The 23019-nt window shown below is 37.2% G+C and overlaps 1 protein-coding gene across 1 annotated transcript; it reads right to left on the reverse strand.

Annotated features, from left to right (window-relative positions):
- Positions 1 to 487: 487 nt before the first annotated feature.
- LOC145774602 (uncharacterized) lies at positions 488 to 21237 on the reverse strand. The gene is made up of 12 exons (XM_082585874.1): positions 18978 to 21237; positions 18267 to 18386; positions 16495 to 16573; positions 14016 to 14126; positions 13592 to 13688; positions 13381 to 13459; positions 12562 to 12686; positions 12048 to 12201; positions 10585 to 10730; positions 7260 to 7360; positions 5152 to 5398; positions 488 to 1747 (listed from the first exon to the last, which is right to left on the reverse strand). The coding sequence occupies exons 1-12, from the start codon at positions 19030 to 19032 to the stop codon at positions 896 to 898; spliced, it is 2166 nt and encodes a 721-aa protein (XP_082442000.1). The 5' UTR covers positions 19033 to 21237; the 3' UTR covers positions 488 to 895.
- Between the last annotated feature and the right edge of the window lie 1782 nt (positions 21238 to 23019).

The raw sequence follows: 23019 nt of genomic DNA on the forward strand, positions 1-23019 counted from the left end.
GTAACTCGTGACCAGCGTCACTACATAATCACAGTTCAGCGTTTTCTGGTACAGACGTTGGAATTGATTACCACCGCACTGCGCGTGTAATCAATTGAGCGTTCTGTACCACGTTCCTTAGTTGATTGTTTTGCGTTTCTTTCTTGATATATATTGAGTTGTTTTTGTGCACATAAGTCAGTAAGTAACAAGAGGTAAATGGTTTTCTCACTTGATTGGCTATCGCTACAATTATTATTGTTTATTTTATATTAAACGTCTGGAAATACAACAAAAACAAAGTAACTTCAGCGGGTTTAACATGATGTATTACATACACAAATATAACATAATTAAAATAAACTCAAACGTTTTCGACACGTACATGTGTCCTCATCAGGAATGAGGACACTTTCCTGATGAGGACACATGTACGTGTCGAAAACGTTTGAGTTTATTTTAATTATGTTATATTTGTGTATGTAATACATCATGTTAAACCCGCTGAAGTTACTTTGTTTTATTTCTCTATGGTTCAACAAAGCAAACTCTCTACCAAAGCTTTAGCATTATAATAATATAGCAATATGTATCCTAATATTCAGTAGTAGTACATTTAGATAACTTGTAATAAATACTTGCAGCACTTAAATTGACCGCTGTTTGGTCATTAAATGAAATAACGTTGTTGTTGCAAGTGACTTGAAAAAAATAGTTTGACAAAACGCTTGTAACAGTAAGAAAATCAGCCATTTTTTCACAATGATTTAACGTTTGCAAACGTTGAAAAAAGATTTTCTGAATAACAATAAGTGCATATAGAGTTTCAATCATAGCTATGCTCAAAGCAAGCGTGAAAAGGACACATGTCTCAATTCTAGGGGATTTTTCAAAGATTATTGTGACTGTGCCACCGTTATCGTGACTGTGCATACCAACTTGCTGATTTGCCAGTATCACTGTTGCTTTTATTACGATTCGAAGCAAATTTAAGACGTAACAGGCGGCCATCTTGAACATTTGTTCGGTGACAAGTTGTACATTGCGCCTCATTACATTTGTGTTTTTCCGGCAAGGGTGAGGTGTTAGTATCGTTCGGGGTTTGAACATCGGAGTGGGTCTCGGAAATAGGGGGCAAGGCGCTGATCGAGAATGATTTAAAAATCCGTTTGTCACCAGTCCGCTTTGACGAGTTCTCACAGTTCCCGTCGAAGTTTTGTTGACGCGAAAGAGATTCACCCTTGCATTGATCGCCGAGGAATTCAGCGAAAAATTCCGTTTGACTTTCTGCAGCACCGCTCAAGCTCCCACAATAGTAAAACTGGCCTGACCTACGTTTACGTAACGCAAATCCGTCACGGTGACGCATCAGTTGCAATGACGAAGCACAAAAGTCACGTGTAGTATCACCAGACACGGCACATCGCTTGGACAATTCTTTTCTGTTGCGTGGTTCCTCCAAAAATCGGCGACGACATTTTCCAAGCTCGTTATGTTTATCACAGCTCATAGGCAGAGTGGTAATAATACATTTGTGAAGCGTCTTGTGAGAACTTTGGGACGGACGAAGACATCGGATTGGAATATAGTTTGTTGAAAAAGCATTCCATGCTTCAAAACGACCGTCTGAAATTGATTCTTCATTAAGACTAAGACGCGCCTTGTCGAGTTTATTGCACTCTGAAAAGCTGCAAAGCGTTTTGCTTTGTGAAATAAGATCTGTGGTGGATTTTGGAATAGTGACAGTATTTCCACAAGAACACTTCATCTGAAATTAGAAGAAACTGTACGGTAATACTAAAATCTCGCAATCAATAAGTAAACTACCTAGCAATGATGTCCAGCTCAAGTTGTTAAGTCGACTAACAACTGGCTTTAGAAGTAAAAAAGCGAGACCATGAAACAAGTTTTGACGACATATTCATCGACGCAATTCAAGATCAGCTCACTATTCAGCGCCACCCAGCGGATGGACAAGTTTACAAATTACAAATAATTTCAGATTTACTTTCAAATAGAAGCGGAAACGCCAAACTGTCAACCGTTTATTTAAAGCAGTGTTTCTCAAACTTTTTTACTCCATCGCCCCCTTTTCGTTATTGAAATAAAATTTCGCCCCCCCCCTAATTCTGTCAAATAAAATAAACATTGATAATAGAGTGATAGAGAAGTTTAGTTTTGGGAATTTAATCAACGAAACTGACAGTAACATGATAATGTTCAATGGGCAGTGGCGCCGCCAGACCTTCAACATTGGGGGGGCAAAATATTGACAGTGCAAGACAGTAGCATAGTCCAAAATTTTGAAAGGGGGGGTGTTGACAGCCGGCGGGCGAAGCCCGATGGCGTGTTCGCCGAAGGCGACACTTAGCGGCGGGGGGTCTGGGGGGCCTCCCCCAGAAATTTTTGAAAAATTACTTTCCGTTTGGTGCATTCTGAGAGCATTTTCAACAAAATTGTGGGTATGAATATTTCTGTAAAATGGTGCTGTCCAGTGGCATAGCAAAAGGATCTTCGGCATTTTTCGGAAATAAAGCTAAGTCTCTATGTTTTCTTGTTGCTAATTCAAGACTGAGATATTTGAATGTTTGGTATTGGCAAAACTCGCTCTTTTAATACAGTTTGGTTTAAAATTAGGCAAACTTTGTTTTAGAGACATAGATTGATTGCTTTTTTTTTGCGAGATTATTACAGTTTTTTTATTTATCAATTTTCTCTTTGGTTGATTCAAAAAACGATCTTATTCCGGTAAGTCACTAACTTTTATGCTCTGAAGTCAACCCAAAGTTTAGAAAACGTAACGTCATAGAGATCATACATCTTGATGAGTGTCAAACAAAAAGCTTTGAGACAATGAAGTTACTTTAGGTTATTTCTGATATATTCAAGTTTTGTATAACGAATAGCTGTTTAGATGTTAATCTAGATCGAACAAGCGATCTCAGCAGTTGCAGATGGCTTGCATCCTTGCACAGTTTGACGACAAATTACATCATAGGCTAAAACTTTTCTTGTAAACAATGTATTAACATCCGTAAATTCAATTTGAAGGGTTGAAACCCCCGAACCCCCTCCCTTGGCTACGCCACTGGTGCAAGACAATGGTATATTATTTAATTTCTCTTGTTTTCGACCAGGGCTGGAAAAAATGTTTAGCTTCCCGGGAATCTATTTTTTAGAGAAAAACCGCGGCTTACAATCACGATAATGAGAACCTTATATTTTACTGATCTACGAAGCTGACGTAAACCTTAAAAGTTATGTCGACATATTCTTGATGCCCCCCTTATCGATAATTGTTCTTTGTAGTACCGCTTTGAAGGTGAATTACGACTATGAACAAAAGAATAAATTTTAAACTTCATATTTGTATTGAAAATACATGACGTAATGTCTTCCAACCTTATCACATTTTTTTCATTACGTAATATTTACCACCACCAAACCACTTTTGACGATCGAATTTGTTAATTTATTATTCGGTAAAATGTTTAGATGATGTTACGTCATTACGCCGATTTGAGATATAATTTCATTCATGACGTCGTATGGATGAAAAACTTTTACAAGTTTTATACTCTGCTGAGATTAAAGAAGAAACATAAATGATAAATATTGGAGAAATTGAGTCTCCTTTACAACTTAAGAATCGAACAACTCAAAACTGCTGAAACAAAACGTTTTGTTTAAGTGAAAGAATCACTGCAAGCAACCAATGCTAAAATGCGCGCGGAAGAAGTCATGGGAGTGTGATGTATCAAAAATTTAACAGGTTGTTATTTTTCTACATCAATGTGACGTTAGTTAAAACTTTAAAAAGTCTATATCTTTGCTTCTGTAGAAAATCTTTTTATCTACTGTACAATTTAGTCATCAAGGTTTTCCATACTTTCTTTTAAGAGAGAGCTTTTACCTCCCCCCTCCCCCCCCCCCCCCCCCCTTGCAACTTGAGTTGACTTACTTGAGGTTGGGATCCAAATATTAAAAAAATAATATTAATATGTATCATATTAATAAAAAAAAAAAAAAAAGATAATGCCCAAAACATTGGGGGGGCAGCTGCCCCGCCTGCCCCCCCCCTGCCGGCGCCACTGTCAATGGGATGGATGAGCTTGGCGACTTTTACAAAGTATTGAAATGTTTGGCGACATCTTCGTAAGATAGAGTCAAAGATCATCCCGTTTATAAACTAACAAGCGATTTCTTTGCTTTGAAAGCATCAATGTCACAGCCGAAAATCCCTTTTCAACCATATGTGAAGTAGGAAACGACAAAATCCACATTCTAGCTTGTTTCCAGAGAAGCTCATATTTGCCAGCAACCTGGCACCAAAACAAATCGTATCGATCATTTCTGAATATCACTCTTGACTCATCATCTGTTTGCAAATCAATGAACTGCTCTTGAAGTTCCACTTCTACAGTAGGCTATGCCTGTAGATTCGGTCAAAAATGGTTGTACCACCCAGTTTGGAACATGTAGGACATGTCCACGAGATCTGCAAAGCGAAGTTTGCATTGCACAATGCATTGCAATAAGTCCAGGAATTGCTCTTTTCATCAGTACAATGAACCCTCGATGCTTTCCAACCATTGCCGGAGCACCATCAGTTGAGCATTGTAGAATATTCTTCAGTGTAATCCCTTTTCTCTTCGTAGAAGTTTTTCACTGCATTAAAGATGCTTGATGCCCGAATATCTGTAAGACTGAGCGCAAAAATCATTTCTTCTTGTTTTCATATTATGAACAAAATGCACATATCCAAGCAACAGCAGCGATACATTGTCGGCCAAGTTGGATTCATCTATTTGCAGTAAATGGTTTGTGCGTTGGACTGTTATTGGTGGTTTGCTAAATTCGCCCCCTTCAAGTGTTTTCGCCCCCCGATCGCCCCCTTTGATTTTTTCGCCCCCCTGGCTCTCGAAATCGCCCCCAGGGGGGCGATTTCGCCCACTTTGAGAAACGCTGATTTAAAGCATCAAACAGTGAGAAAAAATCAGGATTAAACTTCAAAAGTAGATATTTTCAGAATGAGCATGCACATTTTTTCGAGCAGAGTGATGAATATAAAAAATTGCCAGGTAGCAGATATAGCAACATTTGCAAAAAAATGTTTTTTGACCTCTCAGCATAGTTGTGGCAGTATAACAGTCCAGATTAAGAAAAACAAACCTGAAAACACTTTGTAGATGGCTGGGTTTTTACTTTCTCGTCCGTATTCACAATCTTTTCAATGTTAGGCACTGGCACCATGTTGCTAGTATCCTCCTCTTCAAAGCCACTGGAAGATTCATTATCGTCGCTACCGTGTTCCGAGGCTTGATTTCCCGGCAAACGTCGATCAAGCGACCGAGGTTGCTCAGTTTTGGGACTCTCTGGTGTCAGAACCACTGAGAGGTCAAGTCCATCTCCGTTGTTGCTGATGAAATATAAAGACTGCAATAACGTGAAAAAAAAAACATTCCTAATCCCAAGCAATTTAGAAACATTCGCAACTTTATTGATACCTACCATTTCTCACGCACACACCATTTCAAAAGATAAGCATTTCTCGTAACCAATTACAATGGATGCATTTTACAAGTCATGTGGGGATACCAACAATCCAACATGTCGTTTTTTTTTTACCGGTGGTTTTCCCCCACTAATGCTGTTGCTATGTAAATGTTTTTACTTCGCTCAACAGCGTAAATAAAGTAATTTTAAGTCGACTGCGAGGCGAATGGTGGGTCCGTTTGCCACTCAAAATGACCCTGGTTCAACACCTAGTGGTTGATTGCGTCTGCGTATTAGTAAGACACTAATTGCGTGTGAGGTGAGTGGGCAGGAAGATTGGCTCTTTTGCCTACCCGTCTACTGTATTTAAACCTACAACTACTTGAGATATGACGAGTAAGAATAAATGAAATCTGACGCAATCCTGATTAAGGAAAAGTGCAACGACTCTTTAATTTTAACTTGTGTAGCCTATATGTATGTGAAAAGTAATTATTTCATTTTTTTTTGGTTTTGCATGACTTGTTCCTTAATAACAGACAGGCAAATTGTGCAGCTGCTCAAGTGTAGGGTAAAACGAAAAGGTTTAACTTATGCGTAAAAATACTGCACGTATTCGAGCATAAGCTGCAAAATCTTTAGTCAAAAATTACCATGAAAAGGCAACATGCTACTTATGGACCAATGTACAAAACAGATTTCCTACAATTTTTTGAAGTCTGAAGTGGAAGGAGTCATTCACATATGTATGCTACTGACACTTCAGTCACATATAATAACAGCGAATAGCGCCGCATTCAGAGTAAAAACCTTGTTCCCAGGCTTTGTATATAACAACAGGAAACAAAAGTTATTTGTCAAATCACTAATAATGACCCAGTAAAAAAGAAAGTTTTTAGACAAGTTTTAAATTCACCAAAGTCTGCTTTCCTTGCACAAATAGCCAAGCAATGCCAACAAAAATTGCACTGAAGCCGCAACCAACTACGTTCAACCGAAAATGGCCAAATTCACGTGGAATTTTTTAATTGTAGTGAAAGAAGAAGTCACACCACAAAAACTGTCAACACAATGTCTGATGCGAAAACCATTGCATTGGTCTAATATAAACAAATCCGACCAGCAATGTTGACATTTGATAGCATGCTTCCCCTACAAAGTTTCGCAATTTGACACGGCTGACTCCTCAAGAATGTCGCATGAAAAAACCAAAACACAAGCAAAAAAATTGTTGTTCAGCTTAGATCAAAATAAGGAACACCAAACTTCGTCTGTTTAATTAAAACAACATCAAAACATGAACAGAATTGAACATTGTGATCAGTAGTGGGCACAGGCTAGGCGAAAATCATGAACAAAGAGCGGATCGGAACACAACGCATTATTCTTGAACCAAATAGCCCAAGACACCGACAAAGCTGTTTCATAAAATATCTGTTAAATCAACTCACCACACATTTCGACACGTCGTTCTTTGTTTCGGTTAATTCCGACATTTCATCAATTAAGGAAACTTACTTTACAAAACTAGAAACGCAGGAGCCAAAGTTGATCACTGCTTTGTACATCGCAAGGCATACAGTTAGAATAAGCGTAGCACTAGCAACCAGCTTCATTGCAACTGTTTTATTTCGTTCGTTATTGAGGACGCATCAAACCACAGTTCATTTTTAAATGATTGAAAACCGTAGGGATAGGCATTTCATCATATTCCCTTTCTTGGGATTTGAAATCGGTCATCAACAATGATGTCACCGCAAACAAATAACTTTTTTCACTTTTACCTGTTAATTTCTTCCAGCTCGAAAGACTCCACTTGATTTTTAACCAGCGACGATGAGACGAAAGGATCAAGAAAATTCGATCCATCTATCCGAAGCTTATCCTGTTTGGAAATAGAATATTCATGTGCTCTGAGTGTTGATAGCAACATCTTCAGCGTAAGATAGTGACAACGACTTTATAACATTTCAATGAATAATCACGTAAAAACAACGTAAAGCAATGTACCCAGTGTCGGAATGGCATATATTCGGATGAAAATGCAATTATCGACGAAAGTTTTAGTCCCTACGTATGTAAACAGTAAAACACCACACAATGTTCTCAAGATTTCAATAATTGATGAAAGTTTTTCGAAGATGATATTATCGCCCGCTGACCAATCCCAACTTTGCAAATACTTTTTGAAAACAAAGTAAGCAAGCTTTTCGAATCCCATGCAAGTTTAAACTGACCACTATATTTGACATTATTGCAACATTCTGAGGTTTTCATCAAAGTATATATCTGATATCTCTATCGTGAACAGTCATGAAATTTTCTTTCACTCACAATGAGTGCTATATGAAGTACAAGTAATTTTTCATTGAAATTGTAGTTTACGTCTTGTTCCCAAGAAGATAATGAAAGAACCCTTGCTAATGCAGCAAGTCAGTTGTTTTTTGCTGATTCATCGTTTGTAGACGTTAAAACGGTTTGATTTGCTTGCTGAGTACATCATGCCAAATGAGCATAATATTTCTACGTAAATGACTCCATGTGAAGTGTCCCAGACTGCAAATCAGTCGTTTTTTACATTGATTTAACGTCGATAGACGTTAGACGTAAAAGCGATAGACGTAAAAGCGACTGATTTGCTGCTTGGGTTGGTAGTTCGTTAACTGGTAACAAGACCAGTATGCCATTGCATTGACGTATTGTCCACTTTTAGAAAAAGAAGCCTAACAGTGTTCAGTATTCTTCTTTTACAGCGACGATAAAGTACGTTGAACTGAACTGCGTTATAAATCGGACTTCCAGTACCTCACACTCATGATAGCATTTGTTAAAGCAGATTCCTCTGATGCGTTTAACGCTTTCAATTCCGATGGCAATCACACAACCTCGCTGATACAACGTCATTTCACAAAAACAAGTTGGTTGGATTAAGAAGACCACTGATGGTTTTGCACATTATGTAATTGATAGATCTGACTGGGGTTGAGTCCAAAGGCGTAAAATGTGGTTGGATCTCATAGATCAGTGGTTCTTAACCTTTTTTCTATCAAGCCCCCCTTCTATAATGGTCATGAGCCTCGCGCCCCCCTAAATTTTAAATAAGTATCATACCAAAAAAATTCCATTTTTGTCTGTTTATCGTACACATCACTCAGTGAGATACTTGACACTGCTTCTTAGCGACTAGATTTTTAATGCGAAATTTAACTCCAAAGAGTGAACAACGTAAGTCTCCTTCAGCTCTCAACCTGTTTCTGTACTTGGTCTTGATAGCAACGAGAGCAGAAAATGCAGCTTCACAAAGATACGTGGCAGCAGTGGCCGAGTGGTTAGCGCGTTGGGCTCACAGTCGAGAGCCTGCAAAACGTTCGACTCCAGCCACCCGCACTTGCTGTTGTTTCTCTGGACAAGAAACTTTACGATAATTGCCTATACTCAGTGATCGATTTCGAGTAATGGGTAGTACCAAATTTAAGTCATAAGTAAAGTAGACAACCGGAAACAGACATTGCCGTCGGCTGCAGCGTGGGTCAGGTGTACGTCGGAAGGCGTCCACCGATGCATAGCGCTCAAGTCCGCTTTCCCGCAATGCAGGATCAAGATAAACAAACAAACATTGTTAGAATTGGAAGAGCCCGAGTTGCGATAAGAGGGTAAACAGGAAGGTAATTGGCCCAGAACGTCTCAAGTTCCAGTTCTTTGAAGTCTTCTTTAGCTGTGGAGTTGAACTTCATCTCAAGAAACTCCTCTTGTCCTTCTTCGAAAATATCAACTACTTTGCATTGAAACGGGTTTCTGATGAACTTCCAGGTTTCACGCTTCTCATCCAGATCTGGAAAGTATTTGATGAACTCCGCTTTCAATTCATTAAGGTGGATTTCTATTTGCTTCTTCAACTCAGACTCAAAGTTACCATCTTTGAGAGCAGAATCCAAGTTACTGAAGCTCGCTGGATTTCCTTGTTCAATTCGACTCTTCCAGAGGTGAAGTTTAGCTATAAAAGTTCGAATGATGTCATGATGCTGAATGATGTTGATGTTTTTCCCTTGAAACTAAAAGTTGAGAGTATTCAATGCTTCGCAGATAAATACAAATAAATACAATAAAATACAAAATATGACAAACAGCATAGGTCCTACGACATTAAAGTAATTAAAAAAAATTGAAATTGTTGTAGAGCTCGCGCCCCCCCGGTTAAGAACCACTGTCATAGATCAAGAATTTTGTCAAAGTTTTATGCAAAAATACTAGCTACATGAATAAAAAGTGGGACCCATCTACTTTGTGTTTTAAAACCGAAAAATAATTCAATGTTCGTATGATGTCAGCAACGTATTATCAACGTATGAAAAGTAATAACAACTTTTAGTTGGAAAGAAACACATGGACTGTAAAGTATGTATGTGATATACTGGTTCAATCAGTCCTGTAAGATTTTAAACTTTTGGTTGGTGTCAATTTCAAAGCAGACTCATTATAGTGTTCAATCAGCCGTATAACTATGATGATCATTCCGGGGAGAAAAAAAAACTGTAAGATAATTCCTGTTACAGGTATGGATATCACTAAATACAGTATGTGCGCTAAAAAAATCTTGCAACTTGTATGAATGTATATAGAAGCTTGAACAGCAACTCCTGTGTGTTTAAACCCACAACTTTCGTTGTCATCACCTAGAAAACTGAAATATGTCTCCCTCCCAAAGATCTCACAAATTAGTTACCCCTGCGTCGCTTGTGATGCTGTTGCAGCATTGGTAATGAAAAACTGATAAGCTCTATCGGTGCACTAGAGTAGCCATCTTGCTTTTTGCACACACATCGTCTGGGCTACTTACAAAATTTTCGTTTTTTACCTTGATTTTTTCATCCAGATCCATTGGGAAAGAATAAGGTTTAGAAAAATACTCTAGGTTAGGCGCCTGCGATAAGCGTAATGGATTTTTAAAGTGAATTGAACAAGCGAAAGTGAAGCAGGTATATTGCATGAGCATATTTCGTCGTTAGCCGTTTGGATTGAAGGCCATGAGGATACCTGATCCATTGTGAATAAAAATGGTGATGACACAAGAGAATTGAACATTATCATGTCATCAAGCTGACTTATCACCTGCTGTTTGACATCGTCAGTCGCAGAGATGGGATTTTCCTCTGGAGATTGCGCAACCACGGTTGTACGATCCAATGAACTTTCACGGATGGATGAGCACGGTTCTGTTGTTGCATCGCAGCTTTTGCTTCGAGGAAACATTCCACCTAGAAAATTAAATTACCGTTTGCACTAAAATTACTGCACCCGAAAAAAAGATCCACGAGAAAGTACAGTGTCGAAGCGTGAAACTGTTCTTCATCTACGACCCTACGTTATTTAGTTTTTATTTTCTTAATTGCTGGCGCTTCTGAAACAGCAACCACCACAGTTTGTCCACAGACCCAAGAACAACTTCCACAAACCCTGACATAGCACCAATAGCACGTGGTGGCAAACACAAATTAGATGACGTAGCTCAAGATAAAGGCGCTCAAGCGTTTCAAAAGTTTTTCACCAACAACATTCCAATCTGATCAACGGGTGTCGAGTTATGTTCAAGTAACTGCTGGTGGTTGTATGAAGCCAAAAGCCAATAGACATAAATAATAATAAATATGTTTTGTTTTGACAGAGTTGCCATCATAAGCAAAATGTGCATACTCCGGTAACATTAGTGATAACACATAGTCATTTCCCCTGTGGTGCTGAGAAAAGTTAGACAACAACTAAATTACAGTCCCATACAAAACAAGATGTGGGCTATGTGTTTCACATATATTTTTAGTAACACGCAGCTCAAAGAATACATTGATTTCACGTTATAAAAAATAAGCGTAAAAAGCTTTTACTTTCAGAGACAAATACATCCAAGAAAAAAATGTTATTGAAAAAGACAAACGCACTGAATACACATAAAGCCGCTCTTGTGTAGTTAAACTTTACTGCAAAGTTAACTGTATCAATTTAGTGTGATATTCTCTGCTATTTCTTTGATACAAGTAATTTTAGCTACAAACAGACATGTTGATAAGACTAGGATGCAATAAAAAATTAAAAACACTTCAAAAGTAGGCTGCTGTGAGTGTACCAAGTTACTTATAAATACAAAATGCTGTAGACTACAGTATTTTTGAAAGCACTTTTGGGTTGTTTTATCAAAAACCTGTTAAAATGATTAGTACGGTACCGAAAAAGGTAAAATAATGGAAAACCCCTTTGAATTAGCTTTTGAAAAAAAGTACGAAGTAGCAAACGCTACCGCCTTCTTGAAACAGCACCCAACCCGTAGAAAAGCTACATTAATCAAGACATTACTTTACTGCGTCAAAAGACATCTTTAATGTCAAAGATAAACAAATATCTGTTTTCCAACGTCAACAAACATTTATATATTAATATGTCAATTGTCAATGTCTAGAAATATACTTGTGCATGATAACTTTGGCTTGAGCCAGGTGATAAAAGCAAAGCAAGCCGAAGTAGTGGCCAGAGCTTTACATATATATCTCTTTTCAGTGATTGTAAAAAATAAAGAAATTAACCTTCTAGGTTGCCATCTTCCTCTTCAAGGCTTGGAAGCAAAAGCTCGAAAGATGATGGCCGAGACTTTGGGAACTTTTTGTGCGACTTGGTTCTGAGTAGAGGATGACGTTTCACCGGTACAGGGGTAGGTTGGTCCGTTATCGTTACTCGATGCTGCGGCAATAACACAAAATGAAGAGGTAAGTAAAAATAGATTGGTTTCATTTTACCATGAAAACAATGAGGCAAATAAACCCCCTACGCGTGCAGTCAAAACGCAGTAGGGCTCCAATGGAACTCTAACAAAACCAAGTGCTTCAACAAGCAATACTTAAAGCAAATAAATCAAAAAATATTAATATCTTGATTTAAAATATAACATGAAAATTTGGAAGCCTGAACACACTCACTCCTGTAATGAAGCCATGTCAACAACAAAATTAGTTTTGCAAATTTTTTTTTGATAAAACTATTATATCACTTCACGATACTATTTAAACCAAATGCTACACCGTGCTACTTTTAATGCCCTACCTTGCTGGGCAAGCTGCTATCGCTTTTAGCTGCATGGTCTTCAGTGTGATGCAGGTCCAGCCATTCCTTGGCTTTAGAAATGCTCAGGTGGTATTCAGGTTGGGTGGGGTGACGTGGAATTTCATCTGTTTAATAAAAATGTTCACCAATGAGAAGAGGAACAGATCTAGTCACTGCAATTAGCTATAGCGAAAACGTTATTACATGATATACAAACCTCAGAATGATAGAAGCGACAGAACAAATTTGCTGCAATGGAACAGTTATATAGCGTGGCAACTGGCAACCTTTATACACACTACACAGGCCATGCCAACGTGCAGCTTCAAATTTGGCTGGAGGCCGATCTACCTATCTATCAGTAGCCAGAATCGTTGGTATACGTTGATAGTTTGAGTAGAACTGTAGTTAATATAGTTTTTCTGTATATTTAGTGTGGTTTTGAGCCACCATTGTGGTATTGTTACCATACAACTAATAGACTAGATTTTGGCACTTGTGCTGAAAATCCGAAAAGCGTCTGGCCACACTGGTAATAAGGACAAGTCATTTTTTAAGGTAAAATTAGGAGTTTAGCAGTGATTTGAAATTCAGTAATCACAGTTTGGCAATTTGGATTCTCAAAACTATCATATCAAAGAGATGTAAAGTAAATTTAACCTACAGTTCAAAATCGAAATTACATTGGCGAGGCATGAGCATATAGATGATCGCTATGATACATTATTTTCGAATATGATAAAAGTCGTTTTAAACAGGCCTAGTTGTGACATTCCATCTACTCTAGAACATCACGGTTGTAGAAATCTGGACTGTTACCATTTTCTAGGAAATATCCGTCCGCAGCTGTGTTGGGTTCATCGGTGGGCATCGGGGACGGTTCAAATCGAGATAATATCTAAAAAGAAACCAAGTAATGTTTTCAAGCAGTGATGTCAAGCATGGCCTTTGTGTTAAGTAAGGACAAATCGGAGCTAATTATAAATGGAGAAACAGAATTGCCCTGTTACAAAATGTAATGAAAACTTACATCTCTCCTGTCAAGACATTCCGAAGCGAAATCAAAGCCCAAACCAGTTAACATGTCGTCCGCATCACACTCCCTTGCTTGGAGCAAGTCCACCACACTAAGACATACAAATAATAACAAACCATTTGACATACAATAAGTTTGTCCACGTACTGCACGCAGCAAATTGCGCAGAATATCGATATTCAGAATGTGAGTATGGGTAATTATTTATTTAAGAATAAATGCACTCTGTATTCTGCAACAGACATTGCAAATTTTATAAGCGCAACAAAAAAGTTGCAAGGTCGTGTCACAAATGTGCATTTGGTTTGTTAACAGCTTTACAGCTATAGTTTTGCGAGTCAAAACGTACTGGAGAACAACAGCTAGATGTTAAGGAAAGTCTTAAGCTTAAACTTGCTGTGAGAATCTGTCAGGTCACCTGGATATTGAAGAATACGTTCTGTTCGTGTCAGTGGACTCAAATGAGGAATTGATTTCTTTCATCACAATAAGTCCACGGCTTGAAAACTTTCGCCGTTTTGAACCGCAGCTGAAATTACATTATTGTCATACATTTACTATTATATGCGGAACTACTATTAATAAGCTTGACTTGAATAGAATTAGAGATTATACCAAAAACATTCACATAGCGATCTTCGGCAGGCTACTTCAAAGCAGTACCTGGAAATTTTACTAAAACTTCTCTTAGACCCAATAAAAGAAGAATCATTTAAAGTAATCAATAAAATGAAATATCTTCTAACAGGTGTCAAACCAACAACAATGCTTGATATGAACGACTCGGCTTAACTGAAGATGATCTAGCTGCTAGAAATCGATTTTTAGCTGTTTACGATTGGACTGATTCGTGTGAAAATAAATTCGTTTGTATAATATTTAATATTCATTTAAAGTAAATGTGTGAACTCTGTAACGATAATAAAGGTTGTCTTCTACCAGGCAACCTCGAGAACTAAATAAATAGAAATAAAAGATATTTGATGTCTATACTACGTCCGAAGCATTTGAACACATACAATAATATTGCGCTTGAGTAGTCTGGCAATATCTGTCTGTCATTTTTTGTCATTAAATTCAACAAAGCTTAAAAACAGTGTAGATTATGCATAGCCGCGTGATACACGCGTGCTACCAATGAAAAAATAGCTTGCATTTTCTATTGAGTGCCAGACAATAAGGCTTCTGAGCGAGAAACGAAATTACATATCTAGTTATAGTGCAATAAAATGCAAAACCAAGTCAGAATTCCATACTTGTTTGAGATTATATCTGCCTTTACTAAATTCATTTAAGTTCTCTACGAATTTACAAAATCGGAAACTGTGATATTATTACAATAATACTACGGCATTTTATGTAGTTTTAGCGTAGCATTGTTTCACATTGGTGTAAACTCCGTGTTACCTTTCTTCGTTGGGCTGCAAAAAGTTTAATTTAGCCGCAAAGGACCTCAGGACTACGAGTTTGTTTAATTAACACTTTCAAGCTCTGCGATTACCAGTGCAGCAATATGTCGAGATATGCAACAAGAAAACAAATCACATTAGTTTCGCAACAGCACCAATGCGATAACCGAATAAGCGATATCTTGCAAACAATCTAATGAAACTGTGTTGAATGTTAAAAGCATAAGCACTTAAAAAATTTTGAACAAAGATACAAAGCAATTGTACACATCTCTAAAAAGATATTTTGCAATGCGTCGTCGATTCAAAAAGTCAATTATCTAACCACACATTCACAACAGCGCAAAGAACTCAACCGTTGGTGCTCGACAGTGCAGCGATTGCAACTGCAAGAACACGCTTAAAACATTTGCTCAACATTTAATTTTTGTTCATTTGCTCAACAAGGGCACGTTTTGAAACATCAAATTTTGTTCGAACTCTGTGTGGTTCTTAATGTCTCCAAAATTTGGCTCACAGTTGTTGACCATTTTTTCTCTTGTTAGTCAAGCGAGGTGAAATTGCATGCGACAGAAAGTACCCAGCCATAAAGATCAATAAACTTTGACGCGAACATAGAATTCAAAGATGAAGATAAAGGAACACATGTCAATAAACATCACATACTTGTATATTGTGGCAAAAGTGCCAATTTAAGTTCAACTGAATGCGATTGGAGTATTTTTCTTAAAAATGACTTTCGATTCAAAAAGATGCCATTATAAACAATCTGATATTGCAACGTCCGTGATACTTTGATATTCAACTTTCAGAAAGAATTTTTTTAAACCCTTCCGTCCGTTGATTCTCAGCTTTAGTCAAAAATAGCCCAAGTTTGATTGTATAAGATAAAGGTTAGATAACAGTTTGTTCTTACGTAACCGCACGTTGTCATGTGTTATTATGTTCTTTCTCATTGGCCATGAGTTACAAGTGACATTGCAGGTGACCACTGACCAATCATAGAGTAGTTTAGCTTAGCGAAACAAACGATGTTTCGCTTCCTCTTGCAATATTTCCGTGTTTATTTAGTGTTATACCACAGCGGTATTTACGTTTTTAAAAGTCATAACTACCACAAAACATTGAACGTTTCTATGACTATTGATCCCTTTTATTGAACATTTGCATTATGGTTCTAGAAGTGAAGACATTACAGCTTGTGTCAAACGTAAAACAAAGACATTTGCTTGCATTTTTGGAAATTTTGTTTGGCCTATGCATGTCTATCATTTATAATTCGTCAAATTGGGCATCAAATTATTGGCTGAGGTTAAAAGATGCCAATGTATCTATGGTGAAAAGTAATGGCAAATAAAAAATCAACCACCGAATGCAAAGTTACCATGAGAGAATAAAAATTTACAAACTATGTTGTTTCTAGTTAGACAAAATACTGTTGTGGTATCAAGGTATATTACATTAAACAACTTTCAAACTGATGCTTACTTTTCAGAGTTGACAGTGATTGGAATTTGCAGCTGAGATAATGTTGCTTGATTCGAGTTTGCACAATCAAATGAAGTAGCTGTAACGTAAAGAAAAACTTAAATTCTTGAGAAGTTATTGGCACAAAAAGTTTACACATCAACTGTCTAAACCAGTGGTTTTCAACCAGGGTTCCGCCAGTAAGTCTAGGGGTTCCGCAAGTTTACATTCAAATCCGAGAGTCTATTTTATTATTATATGCATATCGTTTAAATATAATTAAAGAGGCGAGCACCATTGCTGTCTGTGGAAGATGAACTTCGTGTGTGTCTGTCAAACACACGACCCAATATTAAAGACTTGTGCAAGAAACACCAGGCTCAAGTTTCTCACTGAATTTTTTTTTGAGAATAAAATGTAATATTTTACAGTTTGTACTTTTATTGTACATAAATAAATCTGAACATGAGTAATGAGTATTGTAATTTAATTTTATTAATCAAACGATGTTTTTTGCATAAGGCAATTAAATTATTGAACAGGATTCCTCGAGCTTTTGGAATGTTTCATTGTGTTCCGTTCCACCAAAAGGTTGAAAATCACTGGTCTAAAATATTTATAGTCACACCACTCATCATCATCCGTTTGTCCCTTCTTCAGTAAATGAGACCTGGCGTTTATCCCCGCTCGTCGGGGTTCGCCATTCTTTGCAGCCCTTTCGCCATGCTTCTCTGTTGTTAGGTTGATTCTGTTTAGGTTCCTTGCACTGATGTCTCAGTCTCACCAACTCTAGCCATCTTCTTTTTCGGTCTTCCCGCTTTCTTTCACCGGACAGAAATCTTATTTGTCATCACTGGCGCCTTATTTGCCAAATAAAAACAACTGAACTGACATACGTTCCACATGCCCATACCATCGCAAACAGTGGCTTCTAACAAACTCATTGATGCTTTCTACTGTCATCATCTCTCGAATACTTCATTTCAAATTCTATCCTTCAAGTCCCATCACTGCACACTTAAACTTGCAAAATACAATAGATGGAGATAAAGTGCAAGCAGAAAGAGGCCAAATAAAACCTACTCAAAACAAAAACATGGTATTTATATTAACATAGACTTATTTAAATCACTTCTAACTAAGTAGAGTACCGGTAGCCTATAGATCAGTAATTGTAACACACAAATAAAACCCAAGTCAACATGATTACATGATTTCAATAGTCAAAAAAAAGGATTTGAAAGATTTCACAAACAAATCAAGTTTCAGGACCAAAATTAAACTAAGCATATCGTGAAAATGCATGAAATTTATGGAACAAGGAAGATGTGGAAAATTGGATGTATTGTAGAGGTGATTTATCCTATTTTTGAAGAAAATTAGAAACATGTTCTATGCAGAAAACGAAGATTTATGGTGTAGCAGCAAGACTGATGCTGTTGTATAATGCAGAAACAAGGTGAAGTGAAAATCACAAAAATGGAATGTGGTGAAGATGGCATTGGTGTTCTGTACACAGGTTATATTCAATTATTAAGTGATGAGAGGACAGAAAATGTGGCAACTGTAGTGAGTAAAAAAAACTACTAAAGATTAAAGAGGTACGAGAGAAAGTTGTCTGTAGAAACATATGCATAGATACAAAGATGTATGGTTCATTGTTGGTAGTGCCTGCAAAGAACAAAGATAATGGGAACTGCGTCAACAAAAATTAAAAGGAAAGCTATTTAAGATGTCGAAAAAATGAAATTACCTAAATGTGGTGATAACCTGAATTTGGTAAAACAACATACCTTCAGCACCAAGATGAAGATCATCTGAATCTTCAATAACACTGATGGTGGCAACATGCGAAGGGACATAACTTGTGCTCCCATCCTGGACAAGCTCTTCCTTGAGTTGAACTGGATCATCTAAAAGCAAATGTTTAGTTAATATATCCATCGTGCGAGTGGAAATCTGTGGAAGGAAACCTCTTGAGTTTGCTTTATTTCTCAGGACTAAACTTTTTTAGTGTCACCAAACACTCTGGAGCAAAGGTTAGCCTATCAAACTACAGCTAGCTGGCCAAATCATGACCATTGATCAGGTGGCTGGCTAATGGTACTTGTACTTACAGTGTAACAAAACAGATGAAACACAATTGACCTTATGAAATGCACTAGTTTTATAAATAAACTGGGACATCATATGCACAAAACATAAAATAATTTCTTCCAGTCAATGCTAGGAGCTATCTTCAAGTCAACAGTTCTTACTTTGTATTCACAGCAATTTGCAACATAGCTTTTAACTTAGGAAGTATCTATATCTGTTGTGCCATCCATATAGCAGTTTTATGCAAAAGTGTTTTGCAACTCCAACAATGGAACGTGGTGTTTCACTTTGCAGTTGATATCAGAGAGAAAGTTAAAGTGGCACAGTGTTGCCAAATAGGCTGTTCTATCCCAATGATATCATCTGAAAAATCAAGTTAGTAAAATTGTGTTATACGCAGCACATACCCATCTTTTTCTTCTTTCCTTTTTTATGGTGCAGTGCTTTATAATTCCATTGCATTTACACAGAGTCACTTTTTCAATTGAAACACGGGTCTTCTAACTGAGTTTAAATAACACTAATCATTTCCTTTTGTGACAGTTGTGATAACACACAATTTACACTACGGTACTGTACATAATTGAGAATTCAAAACAGCATACACCTTGAAGCAGGAAAAGACAACACACTGAACACAGTCATCGCGTTAGCTGTTTCATTTTTGGCATGCCTTTGGGTGTCTTACCAAGATACAGCTATGTGCAATCGAACGATGTCTTCATAAACATTTAGGTATAAGCCACTGTTTTGACTGCACATAGGATATATACTTAAAAAAATACTTCAACAGGAAACAATTCAAACTTGCAGTACTAACTCTATTATTCCTGCTACATTAATTGCAATTGTGTTAACATTTTAGTTTTGGTATTTATAAACAACAAGCCTTTAATTGATATCGATAAAGTGCTGCATTCCTCTAACCTACTCAAGACTCCTCATAACCTCAAACCTATTCAAGACTTCTTTTTTACAAAATTTCCGGTGGTCTGTTGCAATGTTTCCCTCTTTCATGCAAAAGAACAAATGTACAAGCAGGTTGGAAAACAATCATGCTTTTTTAATTTAAATCAGATTTTGTTTAGATAAACAGAATATTTTAAAAACAATAATAATATATGCAATGTTGCAAAGCAGGGTGCCTATTCATCTCTCAATCCCATACAGTAAACAAACTAATGAAGATAGGATAATAACAATATTGAAGTTAACAGCAATATCAACAGTGACGCAAAAGTAAACAGCTATGTAATATCAGTGTGAGAAGGTAAAAAGACACACAACAATAGGCTACCAAAAATTTGTTATCGAACTAAAACAATATTGGATTGGTACCTATGCATCAACCAGGCAGTGACTGCTGGTATGCCTAATGTTAACAGTGTAATTGAACACTAGTGTCAGTAACAATAACAGTAGGCTACACAGTACACAATAACAACAATAAATAGTACATTATTAGATATTGGCGACAATGAACAGTATACATAGAAAAGGTTATAGGCAAATTGTTCGTAAACAGTTGTTCGTAAAACAATTGTTCGTAAACAGTTGTTGGTGAAATGAAATCCGTAAAACAATGCTTCGTAAAGCATGTCTTCATATATATACATCAAATCTCAATTGCATGCACGAAGAAATGCTTTGGGAAGAATTGTTTTACAAAGAATTGTTTACGAAGAATTGCTTACAAAGAATTGTTTTATAAAGAACTGTTTACGAAGAAAACGTCGGACACCCATAGAAAATAACGTTAAAATTATTGGAAACAAAACTTACTGTGATAAGCTTACACAAAACACAACATGAAAATTAGAAACATTGTGGGTGTACACAATATCTCGTTTTTGTAAAAATGTATCGAACGAAGCCTTAAACAAACATATTATACACTTGGTGAAGCTACTACACATTCAGGGAGACTGTTCCTTTCATTAATTACCTGGTAAGTATAAAAAATTACCAAATTTTCTTGACTTGAACCTTGGCTTTTCCAGCTTAAGGCCTTAAGGCTCTTGTAGCGATGTTTTTCAGATCCAGTGAGAATAAATTCTTGACATCGACATCATACAACCCATGCCTACAATTATTTGAATGTTTTAAAAAGGTCACATCAGAATTTTCTGTATTCAATGGTAAGCAGAGGCTAGGGTGGCAGCTGACTTAGATGACCTTACAGGTCTTTCGTTGCCATCCTGTTGTGCTGATAGACACTCAATTTGTATGTACTTTTTGTTTGTTTATCGCCAGCAAAACAATAAACTGTACTGAACAGACCAAGTTTTTGCAGCCTATTCTGGATAGGTTAAAAAAGAGTGAAGATTTTCTTTATGATACCAATGATACGATTTGACATATATGATACATACTATCTTGTCAATATGAGAAGGATACATTGTTATCAAATATCACACCAAGATCCTTTTCCTCACTCACACTTTTTAAAATAACTTTTTCTCCACTTTCTGTAACCATACAGTAGTGTAATTGCTTGTGTTGATGCTCTTTTCCAACTCTGAGAAAGAAGCACTTGTCGGGATGAAACTTTTGTTTCCATCATTTTGACCATTTTGTGAGAGGATCAGTCAGAAGTCCGTTTGTAAGACTTTCAAATCAGAATAGTCTTAAATTCTATTGCACATCTCAGTATGATCAGCAAACAGTTTAATCGGATTCTTTAAACCAAAAGGCAAATCATTAATGTAGATTATGAACAGCAATGGACCCAAGATGGTACCCGGACATTTTGCCGAAAGACATTTTGCCGAAACCCATTTTGCCGAAAGACATTTTGCCGAATGGACATTTTGCCGAAACTCATTTTGCCGAAAGGACTAATTGCCGAAAGGACTAAATGCCGAATGGACAAATTGCCGAAATTATACAAATGCATTATAATGTATTATCATAACCTAATAACACATAAATGTCATTCACAAACAGATTTCACTCACAAATTATGTGCGACAGCGCGTAAGTATCCGACAGAAATGTTATATATATAAGCAAACGTCTAATACTGATCTCCAAAACCAGTGGAGACTGCATATATACTTATAGATGGGACTTGGTGTCACTTAAACTAATACTGATTTCCAAAACTGTGGAGACTGTATATAAAGCAATTTTTAGGCAAACAACAGTAGCAAAGTAATTACTACTTCAAAGCCACTGCTTGCATGGTAACGAGACTTGGTGTCACTTCAAAATAATTACCAGTTTAAAGGCACTGCTTGCATAGCAATGAGACTTGCGACTTGGTGTCACTTCAAAATAATTACCAGCTCAAAGGCACTGCTTGCATAGTAACGAGACTTGGTGTTGCTTCAAAGTAATTTTTAAGCAAACAACAGAAGCAAAGTAATTCTATTTCAAAAGCACTGCTTGCATAGTAACGAGACTTGTGTCACTTCAAAGTAATTTTTTTCCAAATTGTTTCGGCAATTTGTCCATTCGGCAATTAGTTCTTTCGTCAATTAGTCCATTCGGCAATTTGTCCATTCGGCAAAATGTCCTTCGGCATAATGTCCTTTCGGCAAAATGGGTTTCGGCAAAATGTCTTTCGGCAAAATGTCCGCGCACGACCCAAGATACTGCTTTGGAGGACACCACTTATGATATTAGACCAGTCCATTTTAGTGCCTATTTAAGGTGGGAGGAGGTCATTTTAGTAACAAATTTATTTTTGACCCATTAATTATTTAGGCTGTACTTTTCAATTGTGTTATTTTACAATGGGATTGAGGTCAGAACTCATCTCTCAGACTGGCAGCTTAACTAAGACCTTCCCTTATCTTTTCACACACATCCAGAGGTGGGCACCCGCTACTTTTAAAGTAGCACGCTACCCGCTATCGCTACTTGGGCCAAAGTAGCGCGCGCTACCGCTACCAATTTACAAAAGTAACGCGCTACCCGCTACCGCTACTCGGGCCAAAGTAGCGCGCGCTACCGCTACTTCATTCGCTACTTTTGTCTAAAATGACACTAGGAAACACTCAAGTCCCTAGTGACGCAAAAATGACCTTGAAAACGAATGTTATCATTTGTTTACGCTGTCATTTTAACGTCGTTATAGAAAACACATTCTAAGGGAAATTTATTGTTACGCATCTTTCAAAAACACGAGCATTTCAAAATGAGAGTAACTAAGTCCTGCCCGCTTTCGCATAAGCACATCTTTTCCAACAGAGAAAAGTCTCTCCACCGCAGCACTGGAAGGAATGGGGGTGTTGTATTTAATGAACAGATGTTTTAACTCGGTATTCGAAAAGCTCAAGGACTTGCTCTTGTCCGAAAAAAAGGCATCCACAATTATTGCTTCCTTCTGCACCGACGTTTCATGGGATGGCGCAAACACTCCAAAAAATACATCCTCGGAGTCATGACTGGTGTTGGTGTCACTCTTCTCGGTATCAACCTGGCTTGATGTCTCCCGCAACAGTC

Source organism: Aplidium turbinatum, chromosome 7 (genome assembly GCF_918807975.1).
Source record: "Aplidium turbinatum chromosome 7, kaAplTurb1.1, whole genome shotgun sequence".
In the NCBI taxonomy this organism is placed as follows: domain Eukaryota; kingdom Metazoa; phylum Chordata; class Ascidiacea; order Aplousobranchia; family Polyclinidae; genus Aplidium; species Aplidium turbinatum.